General features: G+C 41.7%; 1 protein-coding gene across 1 annotated transcript in view; it reads left to right on the forward strand.

Annotated features, from left to right (window-relative positions):
* TTC7A (tetratricopeptide repeat domain 7A) overlaps nt 1–23,328 on the forward strand; it is a 201,788-nt gene that overhangs the window by 25,594 nt on the left and 152,866 nt on the right. Inside the window, exons 5-8 of the mRNA XM_081940769.1 lie at nt 1,800–1,921; nt 4,551–4,629; nt 11,876–12,036; nt 14,198–14,261. Of these exons, the coding sequence (XP_081796895.1) occupies nt 1,800–1,921; nt 4,551–4,629; nt 11,876–12,036; nt 14,198–14,261 (426 nt within the window). The remainder of the gene's footprint in view (nt 1–1,799; nt 1,922–4,550; nt 4,630–11,875; nt 12,037–14,197; nt 14,262–23,328) is intronic.

The raw sequence follows: 23,328 nt of genomic DNA on the forward strand, positions 1-23,328 counted from the left end.
TATTATATGTCTTTATTGTAATTTAAAATGAAGACTATTTTTTCCACTTTACCTTTAAAATGGGAAGGTCATCTTAGCTCAATTACAAATCTGATAATGGGTACATACTAAGATCCTCTTTTGTTTTGTATGTTGGGGTGAGGAACTATCTTAAATTCAAGGTTATTTTACATTTGGGTAAAGAAAAGTCCTCAATTCCTGCTCAATTCCTGGTATTTTCTTGGCAACAATATGGAAGTGGGATTGCCATAATCTTCTAGGAGGTTTAACTCTTGCATTTAGCAGCATTCCATTGAGCTACTAAGTAAGTTTGATCCTCTTTAGCTTTTTTGTGATCAACCAAGTTGATGTGCATCCACAAAAGGGACATTAATGCTGGGAACCATTGACTAAATGTGCAACTTTACATTATCATGCAAATACAGTAGCTTCACTGTAGAAAGTTGTAACTAACATAGTCTGACATCATTGCAGATTGCAAATTGCTGCAGATGTTATTGTACTTCCCAGCTGGTAAAGATGGTAACCTGATTACAGACTATTGAATAATCTATCAGGTCTGTTCAGTTGTTTGGATTTGAAGGTGCTTTAGACTGTGCATGGGGCTAATGCAATATCCACTGTCAGTGCTTTAAACCAAAAGTCTGTAGAGGTTCTCAGTCATGTAGGTCATGTTTGTCCCAAAAGTGATTTTTTTCAAGAGGCAACTGGACTTTGTTTTTTCTTTGAAGACATTTTGCTTCTCATCCAAGAAGCTTCTTCAGCTCTGACTGGCTGGTGGAGAATGGAAGGATTTGTATTCCTTGCAGACTTCTGGTCACCTGCATAGTCATTGGGGCCAATTGGAGGTTTGTCTCTGTCCTCAGGGTCACCTGAGTAGTGTTAATGGTTGCTGATTACAGGAACCATTTGCGCTACTCAGGTGATCCCGAGGACACAGATAAATCTCTAAGTGCTTCAACAACCCTCTAAAACAGGGGTGTCAAACTGGCAGCCTGCAGGCCAGATGCATCACATGCAGGCCACGCCCACACCAGCTCCGCGAAGGGGAAAAAAGTCACAACAAGCAGCAACACGACGCCACAAGTTTGACACCTATGCTCTAAAAGGAAGCAGATGACCAGCTGTCTGCAAGGAATATAAATCCTTCCACTTCCCACCATCCAGTTAGAGCTGAAGAAGCTTCTTGGGTGAGAAGTGAAATGTCTTCAAAGAAAAAACAAGAAAGTCCAGTTGTCTCCTGAAAAAAAAGCATGTTTGGGACTTAAACCAAATCCATCTTTTCCTGAGATCACACTACAGCTGGGGGGGGGGGCAGCAACTTTTAGGAGTTTCCAAGAGATGCTGTACAAATGTCCACATGCACTCCAAACCACCTTTTCTCCCTTCAAAACGTTTTTCCCTTCAAGTCACTGCAAAGCCCCAATTTAAAGGTCATAGAAGGGTAGGCATTGATTTGTAATCCATCCAGTTTATGGGACCCAGGACTCAGATGCTTGACCACTTTTCTGTTTTCTTTTTAGTTTGAGTTAAACAATAGAAAGGAGGGAGCTATTGCGCCTATAGTAGGCTACTATTTGTGGTTCAGCTGTTCTTTTGTTTATAACGGTCCAAACTATAAAGAAATAACAATTGTAATTCAAAGCAAATTTCAAATTATCTTTACCCCATCCTCTTTCCTTTTTATTAGTCATTTTCTCTGATCTTTTGGAAGCAGAATAGAGTAAGCATTAAGCAAAATTATTGTTCATATTTATCTGTCATCTTTCTCTCTTTCTCTCCCCCCCTTCTATTACCAGAGCTTTAACAATACACATACAAGAAGCATAAAAGGCAGTCAGATGTCTTCCTTGGATTTTGAACTTCCTTACTTTCTGGAAGCAGCTCTGCAGAGTGCATATGTGGCTCATTTAAAGAGAGGGTAGGTAAATGATAAACATGATTTCACATAAAAAGCTTTGCATATTGTTCTGTTCAAAGTTACCAGTAGGTAATACGGGCAGTCCTCAATTTATGACCACAAGTGAGTCCAAAATTTCTGTTGTTAAGTGAGAAAATTTGTTAAGTGAATTTTGCCCCATTGTACGACCTTTCTTGCCCCAGTTGTTCAGTGAATCACTGCAGTTGATAAGTTAGTAACCCAGCTGTTAAGTGAATCCAGCTTCCCCATAGACTTTGCTTATCAGAAGGTCCCAAAAGTTGATCACCTGACCCTCGAGCACTGCAACTGTCATAAATATGAGTCAGTTGCCAAGCATCTTAATTTTGAGCGTGTGATCATGGGGATGCTGCAAAGGTCATAAGTGTAAAAAGTGGTCATAAGTGCCTTTTTCAGTGCCGTTGTAACTTTGAACGGTCACTAAATGAACTGTTGTAAGTCAAGGACTACCCGTACAAGATACAAGCAAGAATAACTTGAAATTGTTGTACATTCATATGAAATAAGGAGATGTTGAAGTAAGGTCCTTTACTTGTCCAATTTATGATTGAGTAGCAGGAATTCATTTGCTAGTCTTGCTGAGATACCGGTAGATCTCAACTTACAAAAGTTCATTTAGTGACAGTTCAAAGTTGCAACAGCATTGAAAAAAGTGACTTATGACCATTTTTCAAAGTTACGACCTCTGCAGCAACACAATGATCATGTGATTAAAATTCGACTTCTTGGCAACTTGTTTATATTTATGACCATTGCTTATGATCACATGATCACAAGGTCGTACGATCTCCTTTTGCGACCTTCTGACAAGTGAAGTCAATGTGAAAGGCAGATTCATTAACAACCAGATTAATAACTAATCAACTGCAGTGATTCATTTAACTGTGGCAAGAAAGGTCGTAAAATGGGGGTAAACTCACTTAACAAATGTCTCACTTAACCAAATTGTTGGGCACAATTGTCGTAAGTTGAAGACTACCCGACTTCGTTTTCAGCATTAATGAAAAAAGTGCCTTGGAGGCAAACAGGTTATATATGCATAAAGCACCTTCATCTAATTGCTAATTTTGGTTCAGTGAGTTTGTTTTAATACCCTTAAAGTCAATCTTGTGTTGGCAGAAAGATGCACCACTCATGTGTTTAAGAATACAATACAAATCTTCATTTAATCACAAAAAAGGAATTATTAATTATTAGAAGAGTTATCATTCTAGGAGTCAAAATTATAAAAACATTTAATTGTAATTCTCTCCCCACTGTTTTAATAGAGAGGATCGGTGCTGGAGGAAAAAAGTAGATTAGATTAGATCTCTTTTTTTCTCTGCCACAAGAGGGTGCAGACAGATCTCTTCACAAGCCAAGTAAACAAAATGTGGAAAGTGAAGTGGGTCACTTGATGTTCTTGTTAGATGAGTGATTTCTAAATGTGGTATGATTAGAGAAATGATTTTGTTTCTTAAGTTAAGAGCGGAAGTATGTAGAGTTCTCCAAAGTACAACAAATCCTTATAGGCTGTGATGTGATTTCAGGGAATACAATTTTCTGGTATGTCAATTATGTGCCTGTGTGCATCTGTTTTCTTTCAGCTAGGCACTTCAAATTTGTTGACATCTCAAGCGCACATTTCTCTTGGTGTAAAATAAAATATTAACTGGTTTTCAGATTGAAGCAGCAGGAACTTCCATAGAAAGCTCATGGAATCTAGAGGTCTGGTGTGAAGTTTACAGCATCTTTGATAAAAGGATAACCAGCTTCTGCTTAAATACATTCAGTGAAATAGAGGCTACCAAAGCAGCATAATATACAGCTCTCAGTATTAGGAAGTTTGTCTTCTCTATATACATCTGCGTAAGATAGTCTATAGTTCATGAGGAAAAGTGGGCTTCCTGTCAACAAAGCCAATTTACAACATATCGTAAATTCAGGGAAAGAGATGTACAGATTCTCTGAACCAGGAATGGATAGCTAATCTAAGTATACTAGTTGAAAACTGTGTCCCAGTTTTTCTTTATTCTGTAGTAGTAAATAGAGATACATGTTAGGCTAAGAATTAAACTAGGTTTAATATACATTTTTAAATGCCTCCAAATTAAGCTGGGGAAAATACTGGTTCCACTAGTATATTCTATCTTAGTGCAAGATACATAAAGTATGCCTTGTCTGCCATGTTTTATTCTCAGCATTATCCTGTGCAATAAGTTAGGGCAGGGTGCTCTGCTGGCTGGGGAATTCTGGGAGTTGAAGTCCACAAGTCTTAAAGTTGCCAAGTTTGGACACCCCTGAGTTAGGGTGACATGAATCCACAGTGCTAGATCTCTGTCTGACCACTCTTCTATCCAGGCGCAATGGGAGAAGGCACTGCCTTCTGACAAACTTTTAAGTATGAGGTGTAAGTTCTTCTTATCAGTCACCATCTGGGAAAATATTCTTTGAAGATTTGCTGACTTGCCCTATTACTATAACCCAACCTGAGCATAAGTGTGCATATGTATGTATGCATATATGTATGAATGTACATATATTCAATGCAAGAGAGATTCTTCTGTTGTTCTTCATAATTCATGGACAATTCAGACTTGCTTTTCAGACTTGCTTTTTTTTCTTCCTTTAGCAATATTATTCAAGGAATAAGGAATCTAAGAGAAATGTTAAGGACCATGGAAACAAAGGCTACTCTGAGCTTCAGAACGGTAAATTCAATCCCTGGATTCCACATTAGCTCTCCTGGCAGAAGCCTGTAAAACTCCCTCCCCCCCCTTTCTTCCGTTCTTCCATTCTTCCTTTCTTCTTAGCACGTAAGGTTGGTATTGCTATTCTGAGTTAACTAATTGGTTAATATGGTCAAATAGAATTTTACATACCTAACTTTGGTAGTTTTTTCTACTACACAAGATTATTATTATTATTTTTTTTGTAATAAAATTTTATTGGTTTTTCAAGATTTATAGGGAAAAGGGTAAATGGACAGGTATACAAATTTTGGCAGTTGCAAAATGTGTGAGGCCCCCCTCCCTCCATACCCATAGTATACATTTATATATAATGCATTAGTATATAATTGATTACAATCAGCATATTAGTTCTATTATTAAATTCAATCAAATTAAACATTACAGTATAAAATCCAAATATAATTCCATTTTCACTTTCGGTCAATATATAATAATATGATTTTCTTGTTTATTTTTGTGATCTGAGTCTTCTTGCTATTGCCCCATCTCCCTCCACTGGCAGAGCTCTGGCCCCTCCCGTGTCCTGCGTGTCCGTTGTGGTGTCTGGTGGTTTCTCTAGGAGTGTTTTATTTTTTTCCATAAAGGCCTGCGCCTCTATGGGTGAATTAATTCTAATTCTTGTCTCCTCCCAGAATATCAGCATACCTTCAGGCATCAACCATCTAAACCACACCCCTTTCTGGTATAATTTATTCGCTAATTGCGAATAATTTTTTCTTTTTTCTCTAATCTTCTTAGGGATCTGCTTCAGAATGGTTATCTCCATATCATGATATGTCAATGCTTGCCCCCTTTGTACACCCAGAATTTCACCTCTTGTGCTTTTTCTAAGGAATTTAATGTGAACCTCCCTGGGTACATTGTGTGTTCTAGCATAAGCTGAGTTCACTCTATAAACCAGGTCTATATCCCACCCCATCTGTTGTTTTTCTTTGTATGTGTAGTCAGCCAGAATGTTTGTCATGATGTCCCTTATATTTTCCCCATCTTCTTCTATAACATTTTGAAATCTAAGATAATAGGACATTCTCTCAAATTTTAATTTCATCTGTTGGATGTCAAGATCTTTGTTCCCTTTCTGCACAGCTTCCACCCCCCCCCTCACCTCCTCCACCCCCCCTTCCACAAGATCCAGTCTCTGTGAGTTCTTATAAATTTGGGCTTGATTTTCTTTAATTTCATCTTTCATTTCCCTTAGCTGTTTCTTGATTTCCTCCTGGCCCTGTAAAATTTGTTGAAGCATTTGTTGAAAGTCCATCTCTATAGTCTTAGGTTGCATCAGTTCTGTTATCTTTGACTGTGTGGCTGGACTGGATGTTACAGATGTTGGAGCAGACGTGGCAAAGCCAGGTTTCCCAGGAGGTGGTCTTTTGGATGCCATCCTTTATAACATTAGAAGTTCAGTCCATATATAAGATAAACAGTTAGAAAAGAAGGGTAGCCAGGTGAGGTCCGGGAGCAGAAGAACCAGGCAGAAGAGAATCTCTCTAATAAGTCTGGCAATAGATGAAAGGTTTCCCCTAGAAAGTTCAAAAAATACCAATCCACAAGAGATTCCTCTGGGAGACACGGAGACAAAGACCGGAAGCCTGAATTTTAAAGGTGGAGTCAGGTTTCACAATTCATAAAGACAACGGAAGTGTGCCATCTTGCCCTGCCAGTTTTGGGCACAGAGGCATAACAAAGTTTTAAAAAGCTCCAAAAGTCCTCAAATCACAGTAGAAAGTGAAATTAAGTTGAAAAGAAAATCATCTCAACCTGGGTGAGGCTTCATTCGTTGGCTCTCCCCCCTCCTCCTTCCCCGGGGGCTGAGAGCAAAATTATTCCTCGCCGCTTGTCCAAGGGGGGGGGAAACCCCCCTCCCTCCAGCCGCGCCTCCAGAATACTCCGAAAGTTATTTTAAGGAAAGCTGACTAATTCTTCGTGCAAAATAGGGCATGAAGAGAGAAGCAACCTCACCGCACCGCAGCTGCTTCCTTCAATTGCTTCATTCTCCAGACGGCTTTAGCGAGGCGCGAGGCGCAGAAACGCGAGGCGCCCTCCGATCTAGCTCCCCGGTGCCTTGGGCGCGCGCGAGACCTCCCGCCGGCCGCCGCCGCTGCAGGAGCTCCCCGCGATGCCGCCCCTCTGGCAGGACCCCCCTGAGGGGTGTCCTGTGCCCCCCAAGGAGTGGGGAAGCCCACCGGAGAGCCGGAGCGGGCAAAGAGCTGCCCGTCGCCGCTGCCGCCGGAACCGGAACTCCAAGATTATTATTATAACATCTAGATCAGTGGTGAAATTCAATTTTTTTAAATTACTGGTTCTGTGGGCGTGGCTTGGTGGGCATGGCAGGGGAAGGATACTGCAAAATCTCCATTCCCACCCCACTCCAGGGGAAGGATACTGCAAAATCTCCATTCCCACCCCACTCCAGGGGAAGGATACTGCAAAATCCCTATTCCCACCTCACTCCAGGGGAAGGATACTGCAAAATCTCCATTCCCACCCCACTCCAGGGGAAGGATACTGCAAAATCCCTATTCCCACCTCACTCCAGGGGAAGGATACTGCAAAATCCCCATTCCCACCCCACTCCAGGGGAAGGATACTGCAAAATCCCCATTCCCACCCCACTCCAGGGGAAGGATACTGCAAAATCCCCATTCCCACCCCACTCCAGGGGAAGGATACTGCAAAATCCCTATTCCCACCTCACTCCAGGGGAAGGATCCTGCAAAATCTCCATTCCCACCCCACTCCAGGGGAAGGATACTGCAAAATCCCTATTCCCACCTCACTCCAGGGGAAGGATACTGCAAAATCCCCATTCCCACCCCACTCCAGGGGAAGGATACTGCAAAATCCCCATTCCCACCCCACTCCAGGGGAAGGATACTGCAAAATCCCCATTCCCACCCCACTCCAGGGGAAGGATACTGCAAAATCTCCATTCCCACCCCACTCCAGGGGAAGGATACTGCAAAATCTCCATTCCCACCCCACTCCAGGGGAAGGATACTGCAAAATCCCCATTCCCACCCCACTCCAGGGGAAGGATACTGCAAAATCCCCATTCCCACCCCACTCCAGGGGAAGGATACTGCAAAATCTCCATTCCCACCCCACTCCGGGGGAAGGATACTGCAAAATCTCCATTCCCACCCCACTCCGGGGGAAGGATACTGCAAAATCTCCATTCCCACCCCACTCCAGGGGAAGGATACTGCAAAATCTCCATTCCCACCCCACTCCAGGGGAAGGATACTGCAAAATCTCCATTCCCACCCCACTCGGGCCAGCCAGAGATGGAATTTGCCGATTCTCTGAACTACTCAAAATTTCCGCTACCAGTTCTCCAGAACCTGCTGAATTTCACTCCTGATCCAGATGGGAGAAAATTATATTAGGCATCATCTGCCTAATCTAAACTTTTTTTTAAAAAAAATTGTCTTGCCATAATATGAGCCTTTCTTACCTTTCTCTAAAAGCAGCATACTGATAACCAGAGATGAAAGGAAGAACAGAAAAGGAAGTGGTTCAAAAGTTGCATTTGAACAGATTGGATCAGAGTTTGGAATTTGAGTTGACATTAGACCAACTTTTATTTTAGATTCAGGATCCTTTTTTTCCTCCAAGAGCTATTTCAGTCAGCTTTGGTGTATTTCTGGGAACATTTTTAGCAACAGCAACTAACAAATGACAGGAACTGCAAGAAATATAATCCCATCGTTCTAGCAATTGATGGTATGCTGAATGCCAGTTTTAGCATCCAAAGATGCTGCACCCTCATCCAGATTTCTGCATAGTTATGACCATTTACAACCATTTGCATGCCAAAATACTAATGTAAATTTTTGCAGTATCAAAAGAATGAAGTATGGATCTTGCATTCAGTCTGTTTCAAAACACGATGGTATAGTAGAAAAAGACTTACTCTGAAACGAAAAACTGTTCTATTTCAGATTAACAATAATATAAACTTGATTTTTCTTAGACCAGGGGAAAGCATTTTGCCTCCCCCCCCCCCCGTTGATTAACACCAAACAACTGGGGTGCTTTACACTATAAAAAAAGTTAGAACAATAAAATGAAAGAAGAAAGAGATGTGTGTCTATGACAAAGAACCATACATAAGAAACTCAAATCTTATAGTGGTTCATCACCCAAGATGACCAAAAATGGAACCTCATCAGGGTGGGACATGCAGCTGTCCTGGGTGGCAGGGGTGGGTGGGAGATACTATTTTAGAAGACAGATACTGTAGCAGAAAAAGTGTTCTTCATCCACCTAGATCCCACTGTGTAATTCAATGGGTAGAAATTGTTTGAGATAGCTAGTTTTTCAAGTAACCAGGTCCTATGCCACGTAGAGTTCTATATTCTAACCAGTATCTTGAATTATATCCAGAAGCCAGCAGCTCATCAAGCAGTGTTATCATATGGACATACTACTGTAGCTTTTGAGTGGTTTTCAAGGGCGGTTCCACGTACACCTCATTGCTCCATTCTTATTTGAGGGTGGGAAGTGGGAGAAGAGAAATGCACAATGATAGAAAAACGTAAGAACAAATATGCTGTATAAAAGATGAAAAGTTCATTATTTTACAATCTCTTCATAGGAAGATTCTGTATGGAGCAGATTTGTGGGTGATTCCTGTTTTCCCTTTGATCCAGAGAGTTCTGAGGAGCTGATGGCTTCTCTTGTTGATGCAGTTGTTGGCTTTGCTAAAGTGGAGCCATTTTCAGTCCTCCATTGTTTCCCTGGAAGTCTACAATAGTCCATTCCTGGGATGTTTAGGGAATAACCCACCTGATAAAGGAACAGGTGCAAATGTCACACTAAATATATCTGTGAAAAATCCCTCTTGGCCATAGCTGCTACCTACTCTTCAAACAGAAGATCTGAGTCCAAGATGTCTCAGATTGTGCAACAATCTTGAATGGAATAATGCAGCTCCATCCAAGACTAAAGATGGGGGCTCTTGGGACCAGAGGGCAGAAATATTCATAGCTACTTGGTCTTTTCAGGATTGAGTCAAAGTTTATTCTCCTCATCCAGACCTGCAAAGCCCCCAGACACTTGGACACAGCATCAGCATCACTTGCAAGATGTCATTGGGTATCATCTGCATAATAATAATAACACAGGACTCTGAACCAATTGATGACCTCACTCAGTAGTTTCATGTAAAAGTTGAGCAGGCAGGCAGAAAGTGCCAAGCTCTGTGGCACCCCACCAGCCATAGGGGCCATATATTTGATTTCTTCTCCTCCATCCATGCAGATTGGCCTCAGGGAAAGGAGAAAGAGAACAACACCACAATGTGGTGTCTCTACCTCTCAGTCCCTTCATTATGTGCAGAAGAATATTGTGGATAGTGATATTGAATTCTATTTCTTACCGAGTTCCCTGGAGCTCTTATCAGGTCACCTTCTCAACTTCCTGAAAAGAGAAAAATTGTCCAGGATGATTAGGTCCAGTGATGGCTTCTTGAGGAGACATAATACCACCACTCCTTCAGAGCTGAAAGGCCATCCCATTTCTTAACACAAGCATGGTTTTTTTTTTGACATGACTGCCACTGCCCCTCTCCTCATAATGTAAACTCTAATACCATGTTTGCAACAATGGGCTTAACCTGGATTTTAAAAAAATAAAAACCCAAATCTTGTCCATCTTCCAGACCTCAAGAAACTAGTGTTCTGGTCCCAATGTTTGTATATAATAATGATTACTGCAAACATGGTATTTCCCAACCTGTTCTTCAAAAGGGCTGCAGCTCCCTTAAGAGGTGTTCCTTACAATTCCTAGAATTCTGAGCAATTTCCACACTGGGGAATTTTGGGATGGAAGGCTGAATATCTGGGGGAATGCAAGTTGGAGCTGTGCTATCGTGTCCAAGAATGCTGTGTGGTGCCATACTTCCCCACTCATTGTGGCCTGTGCAGCCCCCAGTCACAACCAGGTTGCTCATACATGGATTTTTTAAAAAATTATTATGATGCCATAGTGCTGTAACTAGGACATTGATCCCTCACACTAATGGAACAGTGAAGGCAAAGGGTTCTGTTACAGCCGAATGTCTGTTAAATGGCAAATCGACCAAGTTCACCACATTCATACACAAGAAATCTGGGTCACACCCATTCAAAGAGCATCAGCTGATGGCATTTTATGGCCAGCTTGTGATTGAAGTCCACTGACTACCACTTCATAGATTGGTGAGCATAAAATGTGTTGTATGGAAGGTCATAGGGATGTTAAGGATTATAGCTGGAGGCAACGGAACCAAAATGATTGTCCAGTTTTATGGATGAGATAATCAAGGAACGAATGGAACTTGTTGATGCAGTGAGAAAAATCTGATAGCAGAGGCAATCAGAGGATTAAGTCCTAATTATTGTTAATAACCACATCTTAACATTCACATGTACCTTTTATTGTGCTTAATAAAAAATGAAAGCCAAAATAATATAATATCTTCTCCTGGACTAAGCTAGAGGGGAAAAGTGCACAACACTGAGTTGTATTGTGAAATTTGAATATAATCACCTTTACCATAATGTATTAACAGTATCATTATTTCTGATTTTAAATATGCCGTAGAAGAATAAAGTTTTGGATTCTTGCATTGTGCTACCAATAATTTTAGTAATTTGTTTTAATATTATGAACATAAAGGTTTTGAGGTAGAATTAACCTGTTAATTAATTTGGAATGTTGAATGGCAGAATGTAAATTTTATTTGCGGCCAGAAAATGTATTCTAAGTAGAAAAATGCTTTTTCTTCTTTGCTTTGCCAGAAGCTAATATAAATAAAATATAGAGTTTGCCTGGTGTTATTCATAACAAAAGTGAAACAAAGTAATATCACTGTTGAACTGTGCAATAAAGAAAGCGCCCACTGAGAGGACAGGAAGTAGATGTTTTTAGAGAAAGGTTCAATTTTCAAATAACATTTACCATCACTGTCTGTACTGAAGTGCCATAAAAGCCGAAATACAAACATAAAGTACACATGCTAGCACCCACAAACACATATACTGAGCAGCAGAAATTATTGTGTTGGCCTCTTTAGAGCTCCCTTCTGCGATACTTACTATTGTTTATTCCTTCTTGTCCAACTCAATGGATCCTGTGTTTTATACTGGCTCATAGCATAAGGTGAAATCTTCCTTTGAGTTTTTAAGAATGTATTTTTCAGTTTCTTTACATCCTTCACCAGACAGCTACCAAACAACTGGCAGAGCTGCTCCTCCACTCCCTAAGTGAAGATTGTTACTGGAGTCCCTTATCTGACCCACTTCCTGAGTTAATGAAGAAAGAGGACAACGCTTACATTTGTACCACCTTACGTCGAAAACTACAGCAACACGCTGGAGATAAGTACGTACCTAGAACTTAGAGAATTTTAAAAACACCTTAACTATTGAAGGGGAAGAGAGCTATTAATCAATATATATATATAAACGTGTGTGTGTGTGTGTGTGTGTGTGTGTGTTCCAGCATAACTCTGGAACACCTCGAGCAATTTCAATCAAACTTGGTACACAGATGACTTACTCTCTGGAAACAAATACTGTGGGGGTAAGACACCCCTAACAAATCTCGGGGGGGGGGGGTTGTTCTGTTAAGATACAGCCTATTGTGCCTTAAAATGGCTTCTACTATATAGCACAGTGGATTTGTCATGGTAATGGCTTCACATTACTCCACAAGGGGACTCCCTCTAGTAAGGGGGGAAATCCAACATTAGAAATTACGTTTGGTCCTGATATTTGTGAATAAACAAATACCCAGGCATCGGCAGGTTAACAGCTAGTTAGAAATAATACCCATGTCTTCTGTTAGAGGTCTCTGGTAATAATTTTAAGGGGGGGGGGGGAAATTAAACTCTGTATCTGGAATTTTAAATCAATTTAATACCTACTCTTTGGGGTAGGTTTCAGTGCATAGAACAAATACTAAGTAAAACATCCTATGTGAAATATATCACTACACAGAGTAACACCAGAAATTAAAATAATGATAATTAATTTTTAAAGGCTTTTAAAATTCCCTTACATTAATAGATCAATTGAATAGAGAAGGGCAAATGGAAGCTTGCTAGTGTCATTGAGTAGAGGATCTCCTAAAATGAATTATTCAGTCATATTTCCTGACAGAACAATTAATCAGTGGAACAGCTTGCCTCCAGGAGTTGTGAATGCCCAAACACTAATAATAATAAAGTCTTTAAGAAGATATTGGATAGCCATTTGTCTGAAACGGTATAGGCTTTCCTGCCTAGGCAGGGGATTGGACTAGAAGACCTCCAAGGTCCCTTCCAACTCTGCTATTGTATTGTATAAGAGTAAGGTTCTACATTTAGGCAAGAAAAACGAAATGCACAAGTACAGTATAAGTGGTACCTTCCTCAATAGTAGTAACTGTGAGAGGGATCTTGGAGTCCTAGTGGACAACCATTTAAATATGAGTTAGCAGTGTGCAGCAGCTTCCAAAAAAGCCAACACAGTTCTAGGCTACATCAACAGAGGGATAGAATCAAGATCATGTGAAGTGTTAATACCACTTTATAATGCCTTGGTAAGGCCACACATGGAATACTGCATTCAGTTTTGGTCACCACGATGTAGAAAAGATGTGGAGACTCTAGAAAGAGTGCAGAGAAGAGCAACAAAGATGATTAGAGGACTGGAGACTAAAACATGAAGAACGGTTGCAGTAACTGGGTATGTCTAGTTTAATGAAAAGAAGGACTAGGGGAGACATGATAGCAATGTTCCAATATCTCAGGGGTTGCCACAAAGAAGAGGGAGTCAAACTATTTTCCAAGGCACCTGAGGGTAGAACAGAAAGCAATGCGTGGAAACTAATCAAGGAGAGAAGCAACTTAGAACTGAGGAGAAATTTCCTGAGAGTTAGAACAATTAATCAGTAGAACAGCGTGTCTCCAGAAGTTGTGAATGCCCCAACACTGGAAGTCTTTGAGAAGATGTTGGATAGCCATTTGTCTGAAACAGTATAAGGTTTCCTGCCTAGGCAGGGGGTTGGACTAGAAGACCTCTAAGGTCCCTTCCAACTCTACTATTGTATTGTATTGTATTGTATTGTATATTAATAGAGATAATGCCACACATGTCTTGCTGGAAATATGAGGGGGCCAAATCAAACAAGGTCCTGGTATTCATCAGTCAACCAGCTCTTTCTGAAGGATCATTGCTCAGTTGCAAGGTTCTCATAAGCTGATCCATGTGCAGGCAATCTGGCCCCAAATGCTTTAGAGTCAATACGGTCAGAACACCCAGGAGCTAACTTGTTTCATGAATAAAGAGTTTTTGACCAATCATTTGCTCTCCCTCGTCACAGATGAGTTATCTCCTCTATAGCTTTTAGTCATTCCAGTCTGAAGAAACGATTATATAACAAATTAATCATGCATGAGACGTTTCACATTACTAATCCTGTGGTGCTATTAACAAGAGTCTCCCATGAGCATAATTCTTATTGTTTGCTTATATTTTGAAAAAGTCTGTTTGTCTTTCAGCATCTATACCCCCCATGACAACGTTGAAGAAGCTCTCCTCCTCCTCCTGATCAGCGAATCCATGGTAAGCAAAATAAAAATAGCTGTAAAGAAGGATAGCAATTAAGCATTTCATAATAATCACCATTATGCTTTTATGAAGGGGATTCTAGCTGTCTTTTCTAAGCTACAAATTCATTTCATGTCCACAAAAGCATACCTATGGATTGAACATAAAACGATCACGTCCGATACAGAGGAATCAGCTGTTATTTTATTTTTTTTAAAGCATCTATGAATGGTGCCCAATTTTAAATAGGCATTGAACGAATTGCCTGAAAAATGTAATAGAAAATGTGTTTCAATCTGGTGAATCTTTCTTAATGTCACAGGGGGACAATTTTTTTTCCATCCCGATCCCAAAATAGGCTTAACGAGAAAACAGTCTTTTGTTTGTTTGTTTTAAAAAAACTCTGAATCCATTTTCTCGGACTTGATGGCTTTATGGTGATATATCTCTGGAGAAGGAAGACAGACTTTGTAATGCTTTTCTAAGAATTAAATAAGCAAAATAAAGAGCAGGAGATTATACCACAGATCTGGCTTATGGTAACCGTACAGGGAATTCCCAAGAGTTCATTCTCCCAAGACAAAAATCTTAAACAGTTACATGAGAATTTGTTTTATTTTAGTTGGAGGCTGAACAAACTGAAGTGATGCTTTAGGCAACTGAGTGTAGGTGTTGTGAAAAGCTAGCTACTTGTTAGTCATATATAATGCAATCCTAAAATGTATTCAGATCACTCCCAACAATTCAACACTTTAATACTTCAAGTGCCCTGTTTGTTGTAGCCTGGCAACTTAGAATTGAGAACTGAGAGGTGCTTTTTGCCTGTCTTATTCAAATAAATAAAAATATTCCATTGTATGCAATATAATTGGCTGTGGATAGGCCCATTCTGAGCTGCAGCTCTTGGATCTTGCCTTAGGTTGATGTATTTAGAAGCAATATAGTAGCAGAAAGAAGGACAATGGCTTGTGTATACCAGTATCAAAATGTCTGACCTTGAATGCAGGGGGGGGGGGGGGCTGCAGTTTGCTGTCCTGCTTTGGATACTTTTAGGCAAGCATCATATTTATTTTGTATTATATAATAGCAATAGCACTTAGACTTATATACCGCTGTACAGTGCTTTACAACCTTCTCTAAGTGGTTTACAGAGTCAGCATATTGCCCACTGCAATTTGGGTTCCTCATTTTACCCACCTTGGAAGGATGGAAGGCTGAGTCTCAACCTTGAGCCTGGGGAGATTCGATCTGCCAAATTGTAGGCAGTCAGCAGTCAGAAGTCAGCAGAAGTAGTCCGCAATACTGTACTCTAACCACTGCGCCACCACAGCTCATAATGTTATATTACAGATTAATACAATTGTATAATGTATGATATATAACAGTGTACTGTATAATACTTATATTAGAACAGTTTTTATATGTTTCTGAAATTTATGCAAATGTGAATTATTCAGACTTGGGAACAATTGTTTTGGGCAGGTTTATCTTCAGGTGACTGAGAATCAAAGAGATGGAACTGACATACTTTTCTTTTATATTTTAATGTATTTTTATGGTGGTCAAATGGGATGATAGAATCAAGGGTACATCATGACTGGAAGGTGACTTTCCTGGGAGGTCATCTATTAAACTTAAATCACACCATTTTTACATTTCCTCCCAATTATAAAGGGAAGATGAGAACAGGGATGTCCTTAGGATGTATATCAGAGTATTGATTGATACATACCGGTATATAAATTGATTGATGTAAAATCAATCAGAGATTTGATTGCACCCATCATGGTTGCCACCTTGATATTTTTAGTACACCCTGCAGACACTCCTGGATTGGGCTAAAGGTTTCTTCACCTTTAGTTGGTTTTAAAACTCTGTACCTCCAAGAAAGTAAAAGAATGGAACATAAATCTGGCCAACATTCTGATCAAAGGTTGTAGAAGAATTAGTTTCTTTAAAGGCTGAGGAATTGCCTCATTGCTCATGAAAACTTTGGACTTTTGGCTGCAAGACAATGTTTTTCCAGTTATGTTGTGGGCCAAGGCAAATACAAGATTTATGTTTGTAGAGCCACTTAAAAGTCAAAAGAATTAATGCATTGTGCCTACTATTTTTGATTTCAGTTTATCTTTTATATTGTCTTCCGATCTAAATTTTATGTTGCTCGTACTGAAATTTTTAAAAAGAACCAGTGCTTTTAGTAAAGCAGCAGGATTCCTGAAATGCTAATAGTATAGATCAACTGGGTACCATTATCTACAACAGCTGTGTTAATGAACACAGCCTTTGCAAAATGTGGTTTAAGGGAATTTCTAAGGCTTGCAAGCTTAATTGCTCATGAGAGTTACAATCCAATTACTTTGAAGCAAAGTAATTGTTTACAAGTTCATATAGTGTGAATAGATATACCATGATATAATCATATTTAATATTTCCTTTGCAGTCTATGATAGCTCTATATTTACATGTACTGCTAAAAGGCCACCTTAACACACTTTCCTCACATTCTTGAGTCAGCAGTTATTTCTACATAAACTGCGCTGCCCCCATAACCCATCATTATCACATCTCAGCAAAGAAATCAGGCAATGTTGCTACCCACACACAATCTAATATGGAATGCTTTCAGAGTGGTATCTGATGGGTTCTAGACTCAATGTCATGTATCAGTTGGAAAACTAACCACCACCAATTGCTTTACTCAACATTTGTGTCAAGCATCTTGCAGTCAAAAAGACAAGTTTCTCACATATTTAGAGTAGACAATTTTATTACAGTGAGAAAGGAACTAGCTTATAGAATCTTGGAGTCTTGATATGTATATCTTGGCCATTTATTGAATCAGGTTTCACCTAATCTGTACTAGTATCTTTGGTTTTTCCTGCCTAGGGATAAAACCTTGTTTTTCTCCTCATTAAATTTCATGTTGTTGGATAGGGCCCATTGTTCAAGTTTGTCAAGATCTTTTTGGAGTTTGCCTTCTAGAATTTCTCATTTCAAATCATATTTCTCCCAGCAGCTATGAATCTTTCCTCTTTTTTACTTACTATTTATTATTATTTTATTTTTATGGCCTTTTCTGGTTTTACACCTGTCTAGTTTGTTTCTTCTCCCATTTGGGCCTTCTCCTGAAAAAGGATCCTTGCCTTTCCTGACCAGCTGTTTGTTATTAAAAACAACCTCGCCTTCCTGAATCTGTTTCAAAGTGTGACAGGTGGAATTTGTTTTTTTTGTATTTTTTGTATGATATGTTTTATCTTTTTACTGGAAAGACAGCTTTTGGTTGCTTTCAGAGTCTCGTCCATCACAATGCATCTTCCCCTGAAAACTTTCTCTTTCCTTCTACTGCAGAAATGAGGACCAAGTCACCACATCATCACAAAGACTGACCCTACTAATCTCTGGAGCTGAAATAATTTTGTTCTTTTAATCAGCCTTGATGCCTTCCAACCATGGTGGACATTAGTTCCTGTGTGGACTGTGCTGCTAAGGTTATTTGGCTAGTTAGTCTTGCAAAAAAATATATATATGAGATTATAAAGATGCTTTACTAAGGGAAATCTTATTTTTAATATTTATTTCTTTTAAGGACATGAGTCACAACTTTTTCATTTCCAAACGCCCAATTGTGTAAAATCTTTCTTTTGCTTTCACACTGCCGATTTTAAGGCCTTGAATAAATCAAGTGTATTTAGCTGCATGCATAAATATGCAGTGCCTCATGCTTACAGAATGCGTGGTGAAACTAAGTCCTTGGTGCAAATAAAAAAGCTGTCCTCAAAAACACTCCAAGCCTGTTTTAATTGTATACACGCTCCAGCAACTTTTTAGTTCCAGTGCTGCTTAATATTAGCAAGAATTAGAAATGGAGTTAGAAAAGTAACATTTTCCCACCAATGCTTTCTTCTCTTCCTCCCGCTCCCACTACCTCCACAAAATCCGCAATCATTTTGCAATGTTTCAATTTACATATAGAAAATCTTTGTTTCTTCTTTGGTACCTGTTAGATACTTATACCAACTACAGTGGTTTCCACCAAGGTCCTCTGTTCCAGCGGTAACAGAGGTTTAATCCTATTGGCCGAAAGGTCTGACAGCTCCCTATAAAAGGACTGCTGTCAGACTCAATCTTCGCTGGATTGTTCTCACTTGTTGTGTATAATAAAGAGCTGTTATTACCGTTAAGCCTGTGTGAGCCTATCCATTACCCAATCTAACACTGGTGATGAAGGTGGGATTGGAAGGCAACTAGGCGAACCAAAAAGAGTGTAGTGATCCAGAAAGTACATCCAGCCTGGAGCTCAGCACGCTTCGAACAGCCATTTTTGAGTGGCAAACTCAAAACGCCCTCAGAACACAAAATGGCCATGCACGCCCCACCAACTCCGTATGATCCAGTCACCGAACACTGGGACTCATACATGCTACGATTTGACTGCTTCCTCGAGGCAAACAACCTCATGGGCCTTTCTGAAGGCCGCAAGAAGAACATGTTCCTCGGGTACTGAGGTCGGGAAGTGTTCGAGATGGCAAAAGACTTCTCTGAGCCAATACCACTCCAATCAGTTGCCTGGTCCGTGCTCCAGCAGACGCTTAGGACTCATTACGCACCTGAGCTGTCCAAGCACGTTCGCCGGCATGAATTCAATATCAAGAATCAGAAGGAGGGCGAGTCAATTAATGAGTACATTACTGCGCTCTGTAAGGCTGCAGCATACTGCGAATTCAGAGACTTAGACGAGCTGATTCTGGACCACATAATATGCGGTGTTTGGGACATTAAGTTACAGAGGAGGTTGCTCGCAAAATCAAACCTCACTCTGCAGATTGCCTTGGACGAAGCCAGGGCGTCAAAATCAGCCGTCAAATCGACTGAAACTGCAGCGCCAAAGCGTGCCCCAAGAAGCACGGAAAAGCATACGGGTTCATCACGAGGCTGCAGAACCCAAGAGTTCTGAAGGAGAAGAAGATGACAGCTGCCGCATGTGCAGTAGCCATGCCCAGCCGGCACATACTTTCAAACAGCGTCTACCGCCTTGTGCAAGATGCGGAGGAGACCATGTCAGATCGACTTGCCGTTTCCGTGACACAACCTGCCAGTGCTGCGAGTGAAAAGGGCACATCGCAAAGGTGTGCTGGAGCGAATTCCCTGCCACTGCCTGGCAGCCTAGAGGCGCACCAAGCCGCCAACCGAGGCCCAGCCAAGGGGCCTGGAAGAAGCCACCACGGAGCTCAGAGGGCAACGACAGAGTCACTCACCACACATCAATCGGACAAGTCCACACCAGGCGGCCAAAAAAGCTGAAGGTCACAGTCCTCATCGAGGACTCTCCATGTGAAATGGAGATCGACACTGGGTCATCACTGACCATCATTCCGTGGTCTACCCTGAAACAGGCTATCCCTAGCCTCAAGAAGCAGCACCTTCACACCTTGACATCCGCTTACGCGATTACCAGGAAAACCGGGTCCCCATCATGGGCCAATGCACCTTCCAGGTGAACTTCAAACAGTTCAGTGGGAAACTCCCAGTGACAGTGGCAACCTGCAGAGCCTCCTAGGGCTAGATTGGTTCCAAGCCCTGGGCCTAGAGGTGACCGGTATCAACGCCTTGAAAGACGACGGCGCTGAAGCCATCTTTAAGGAGTTCGAGGACGTTTTCGGCACCGGTCTGGAAAGCCATTGTTGCTGAGCCCCTACATAGTCTCCTGGCTAAAAACGTGAAGTGGTCCTTGGGAAAAGCCGAGGCTGCCGCATTTGCCGCAGTAAAATGACTTCTGTCGGCGGATTCTTTCATCGTCCAGTACATCCAGATCCTGCCATTGGTGCTGACCTGCGACGCTTCACCATTTGGCGTCGGTGCCGTCCTCAGCCACTGTATACCCAACGGAACCGAAGCCCCTATTGCATTTTACTCCAGGACCCCATCCTCCGCAGCCAGATGGACTGTGAGGCTTTGGCTGCTGTGGCAGGAGTAAAAAGGTTCCACAAGTACCTTTATGGTCGGGACTTCGAACTGATTACAGACCACAAGCCGTTGTTGGGTTTACTGGCTGGGGACAGTCCTACCCCACTGTCTTTATCACCCTGCATGACTAGATGGACTATTTTTCTGGCTGCCTACTCCTACCGCCTTATCCACTGACCTGGCTCCACTTTGGGGCACGCTGACATTCTCAGCCGCTGCCCGCTGCCTGAACTTCTTGCTGACCCTATCTCTGAGATGCCAGTCCTCCTCATTGACTGCCTGGAGACTGGGCCTGTCTTGTCCACTGACGTTGCCCGTCACTCTGCAAAGGACTCCACCATCAAGCAAATTTTGAACTGGATGTGGAGGGGGTGGCCCAAGAGGCCTGTTGGGGCTGATTTAAAAATGTATTTTGCTAAACGCGATGAATTATCAGTGGTAAATGGCTGTCTACTGTGGGGGGACCGGGTTGTTGTTCTACCCAAACTGCGCATTGCAGTATTAGAGGCTTTACATGTAGGCCATCCTGGAATAGTCAGGATGAAGTCTTTGGCTAGGAGTTACATGTGGTGGCATAACATGGACAGGGAGATCGAAGGATGGGTGGCTATCTGCACACTGTGCCAGGAGTCCAGACCAGCTCCCCCAGAGGCACCCGCTAAGGAGTGGGAGTGACCTCAAGCACCATGGTTTAGGGTGCACATTGACTTTGCTGGCCCAGTTCATGGCCAGACATTCTTAGTAGTTGTGGACGCCTACTCGAAGTGGTTAGAGGTAGTCCTGATGACCTCCATAACGGCAGAAGTGGTCATCAAGGTGCTACAGAGACTTTTCTCCACGCACGGCCTGCCCGACATCTTGGTCTCTGACAACAGGCCCTGGGCTCTTCACGGCCATCCAATTTGAGACCTTCCTAGCAGCTCAGGGAATCAGGCATGCCCTGGTCTCTCCATTCCATCCGGCCTCCAATGGTCAGGTGGAGAGAATGGTGAGATCTGCAAAAGAGGCTCTCTCTAGGATGGGCTCGGGAGATTGGCAAACACGGGTTGACCATTACTTACTAATTCAGCACATCATCCCCAGTGCCACTACTGGGAGAAGCCCCTCCGAGCTTCTCATGGGTCGCTGGCTAAGGTCCCACTTAGACCGGCTACACCCCAATTATTCTGCCTCATCGCTCCCAGACTCCACAAGCAAGATTTGGACTTTTAGCATAGGGGATTCCACAGAGTTCCACAACTACACTGGGGGAACTCTGTGGATTCCTGCCACAGTGATAAGCATCACCGGGCCTCGTTCTTACCTCCTAGAGCTCGAGGATGGTAGGAATTGGAGAAGGCACATTGACCGTGGCCGCCTTTCCAACTCCACTCTTAGACAACCAGAGGTAACTCCTGCACGAGTTAGCCAAAGGCCTACCTAAATGGAGCAAACGCTCACTCCTTCCACAGTCAGCTCAAGTCCGAGGTTACGGGGAAACTTATCTGGTTTTGTTGCAGGCCCCCAGCGAGCTCCAAGCGAACCAGCTCCAGAAGCTCCAGCCACGGCCTTTGAAAGGTTCCAGGAGCTTCCACGAAGCGGAGCTGCGGAGCAAAGAGGTCCGTCCGACCTGTCCAAGGAACCCCCTCCTACTGAACTGCGCAGGTCAGGCAGAGCTACCCAAATGCCCGCCTACCTGCGTGACTACGTTACCAGTAGGATTGTTCCATCTAAGAGAGGAGGGGTATTAGATACTTATACCAATTACAGTGGTTTCCACCAAGGTTTAATCCTATTGGTCGAAGGGTCTGACAGCTCCCTATAAAAGGGCTGCTGTCAGACTCAACCTTCGCTGGATTGTTCTTACTTGTTGTGTTATAAGAAAGAGCTGTTGTTACCGTTAAGCCTATGTGAGCCTATCCATTACCCAATCTAACAGTACCTTCAAGTACAATTCATATAACTGTTATGGACCACGTTCGTGGCATTGATTTTCACTTTACTGGTTAGCTAATGTGTTCCTTTCAATTTGATATTTCCCAGACATGCTGCACACTAGCACAAGGGATCACAAGGTTACTAAGATAAGAATGGCTGCCGCCCTTCTTCTTATTTGAAACAAGCAGTCTCTGGCTAATTCTAATGAATATTGTGTCGAATGTAAGAAGAGCTTGGAATAATTCATACAAAGTATCATGGACACCTGGCATTTGATCTTGGGAAAAACTGTTCTTATTTATTATTTACTTATTCAGTTTAACCCCTTCTATTCAAAAGACATATTTTCTGGCTCAATTAAATAGGATTCTTATAATTAATGGGTGATTTATGTCAGGGAAAAAGAGAGACAAATTGAGATCCCTGGTACATAGGAATTTACAGATAAGACTCAACCTAGTATTGGTTATTCCAGCAGTAAGTAATTACTAGATTCCAGAAGTTGTTGGATCCCAATTCCCATCAGCCCCATCTGACAGAGCTTACATTGAAGGGCTGCTAATTCCCTGGTCTCTGTTTATTCTGATTTGGAGCTGATCTCTAAAAACCACTTGAACAATTATTCTTAAATTGGTGAGAAGTCCAGCTGAATCTACATATTCCTAATGTGTATGAATGCATATCCTGTGTTTGCTACATGCTGCCATTGCATATTATGAGTATAATTTTCAGTAAATTATGTTCCTCTTGTCTCCCCATTAATGAATTCTGAAATAAAGAGAAATTAAGTACACTTATCTGTAGAAAGACTATGAACTTCGTTTCACTCTAATAAATGTCAATGGAGAGTCTCAATCACCCAGGTCATGGTTGTCCGAAAGGTGCTTTTTCCAAAAGGCAACTGAACTTGAAAACGTTTCCTTGAAAATGTTTCACTTCTCATCCAGGAAGCTTCTTCAGTTCTAACTGACTGGTGGGCAAGGGAAGGATTTATATTCTTTGTAGCCATCTGGTCATTAGCACTCTGAAGGTCTATCATTAGCTCTCTGAGAGTTGTTGACACCACTTGAAGATTTATCTGTATCCTCAAAATCCCCTGAACCAGAATGCAAATGGGTGTGGAACCTTCTTGGGACTGCTGAAAGGACTGTGTTGTAAACAGGAGATAGGTAGTGTTATGCCCCTCATCCTCTGCTGA

This window comes from Natrix helvetica, assembly GCF_964273705.1.
Source record: "Natrix helvetica genome assembly, chromosome: 2".
Taxonomy (NCBI): Eukaryota; Metazoa; Chordata; class Lepidosauria; order Squamata; family Natricidae; genus Natrix; species Natrix helvetica.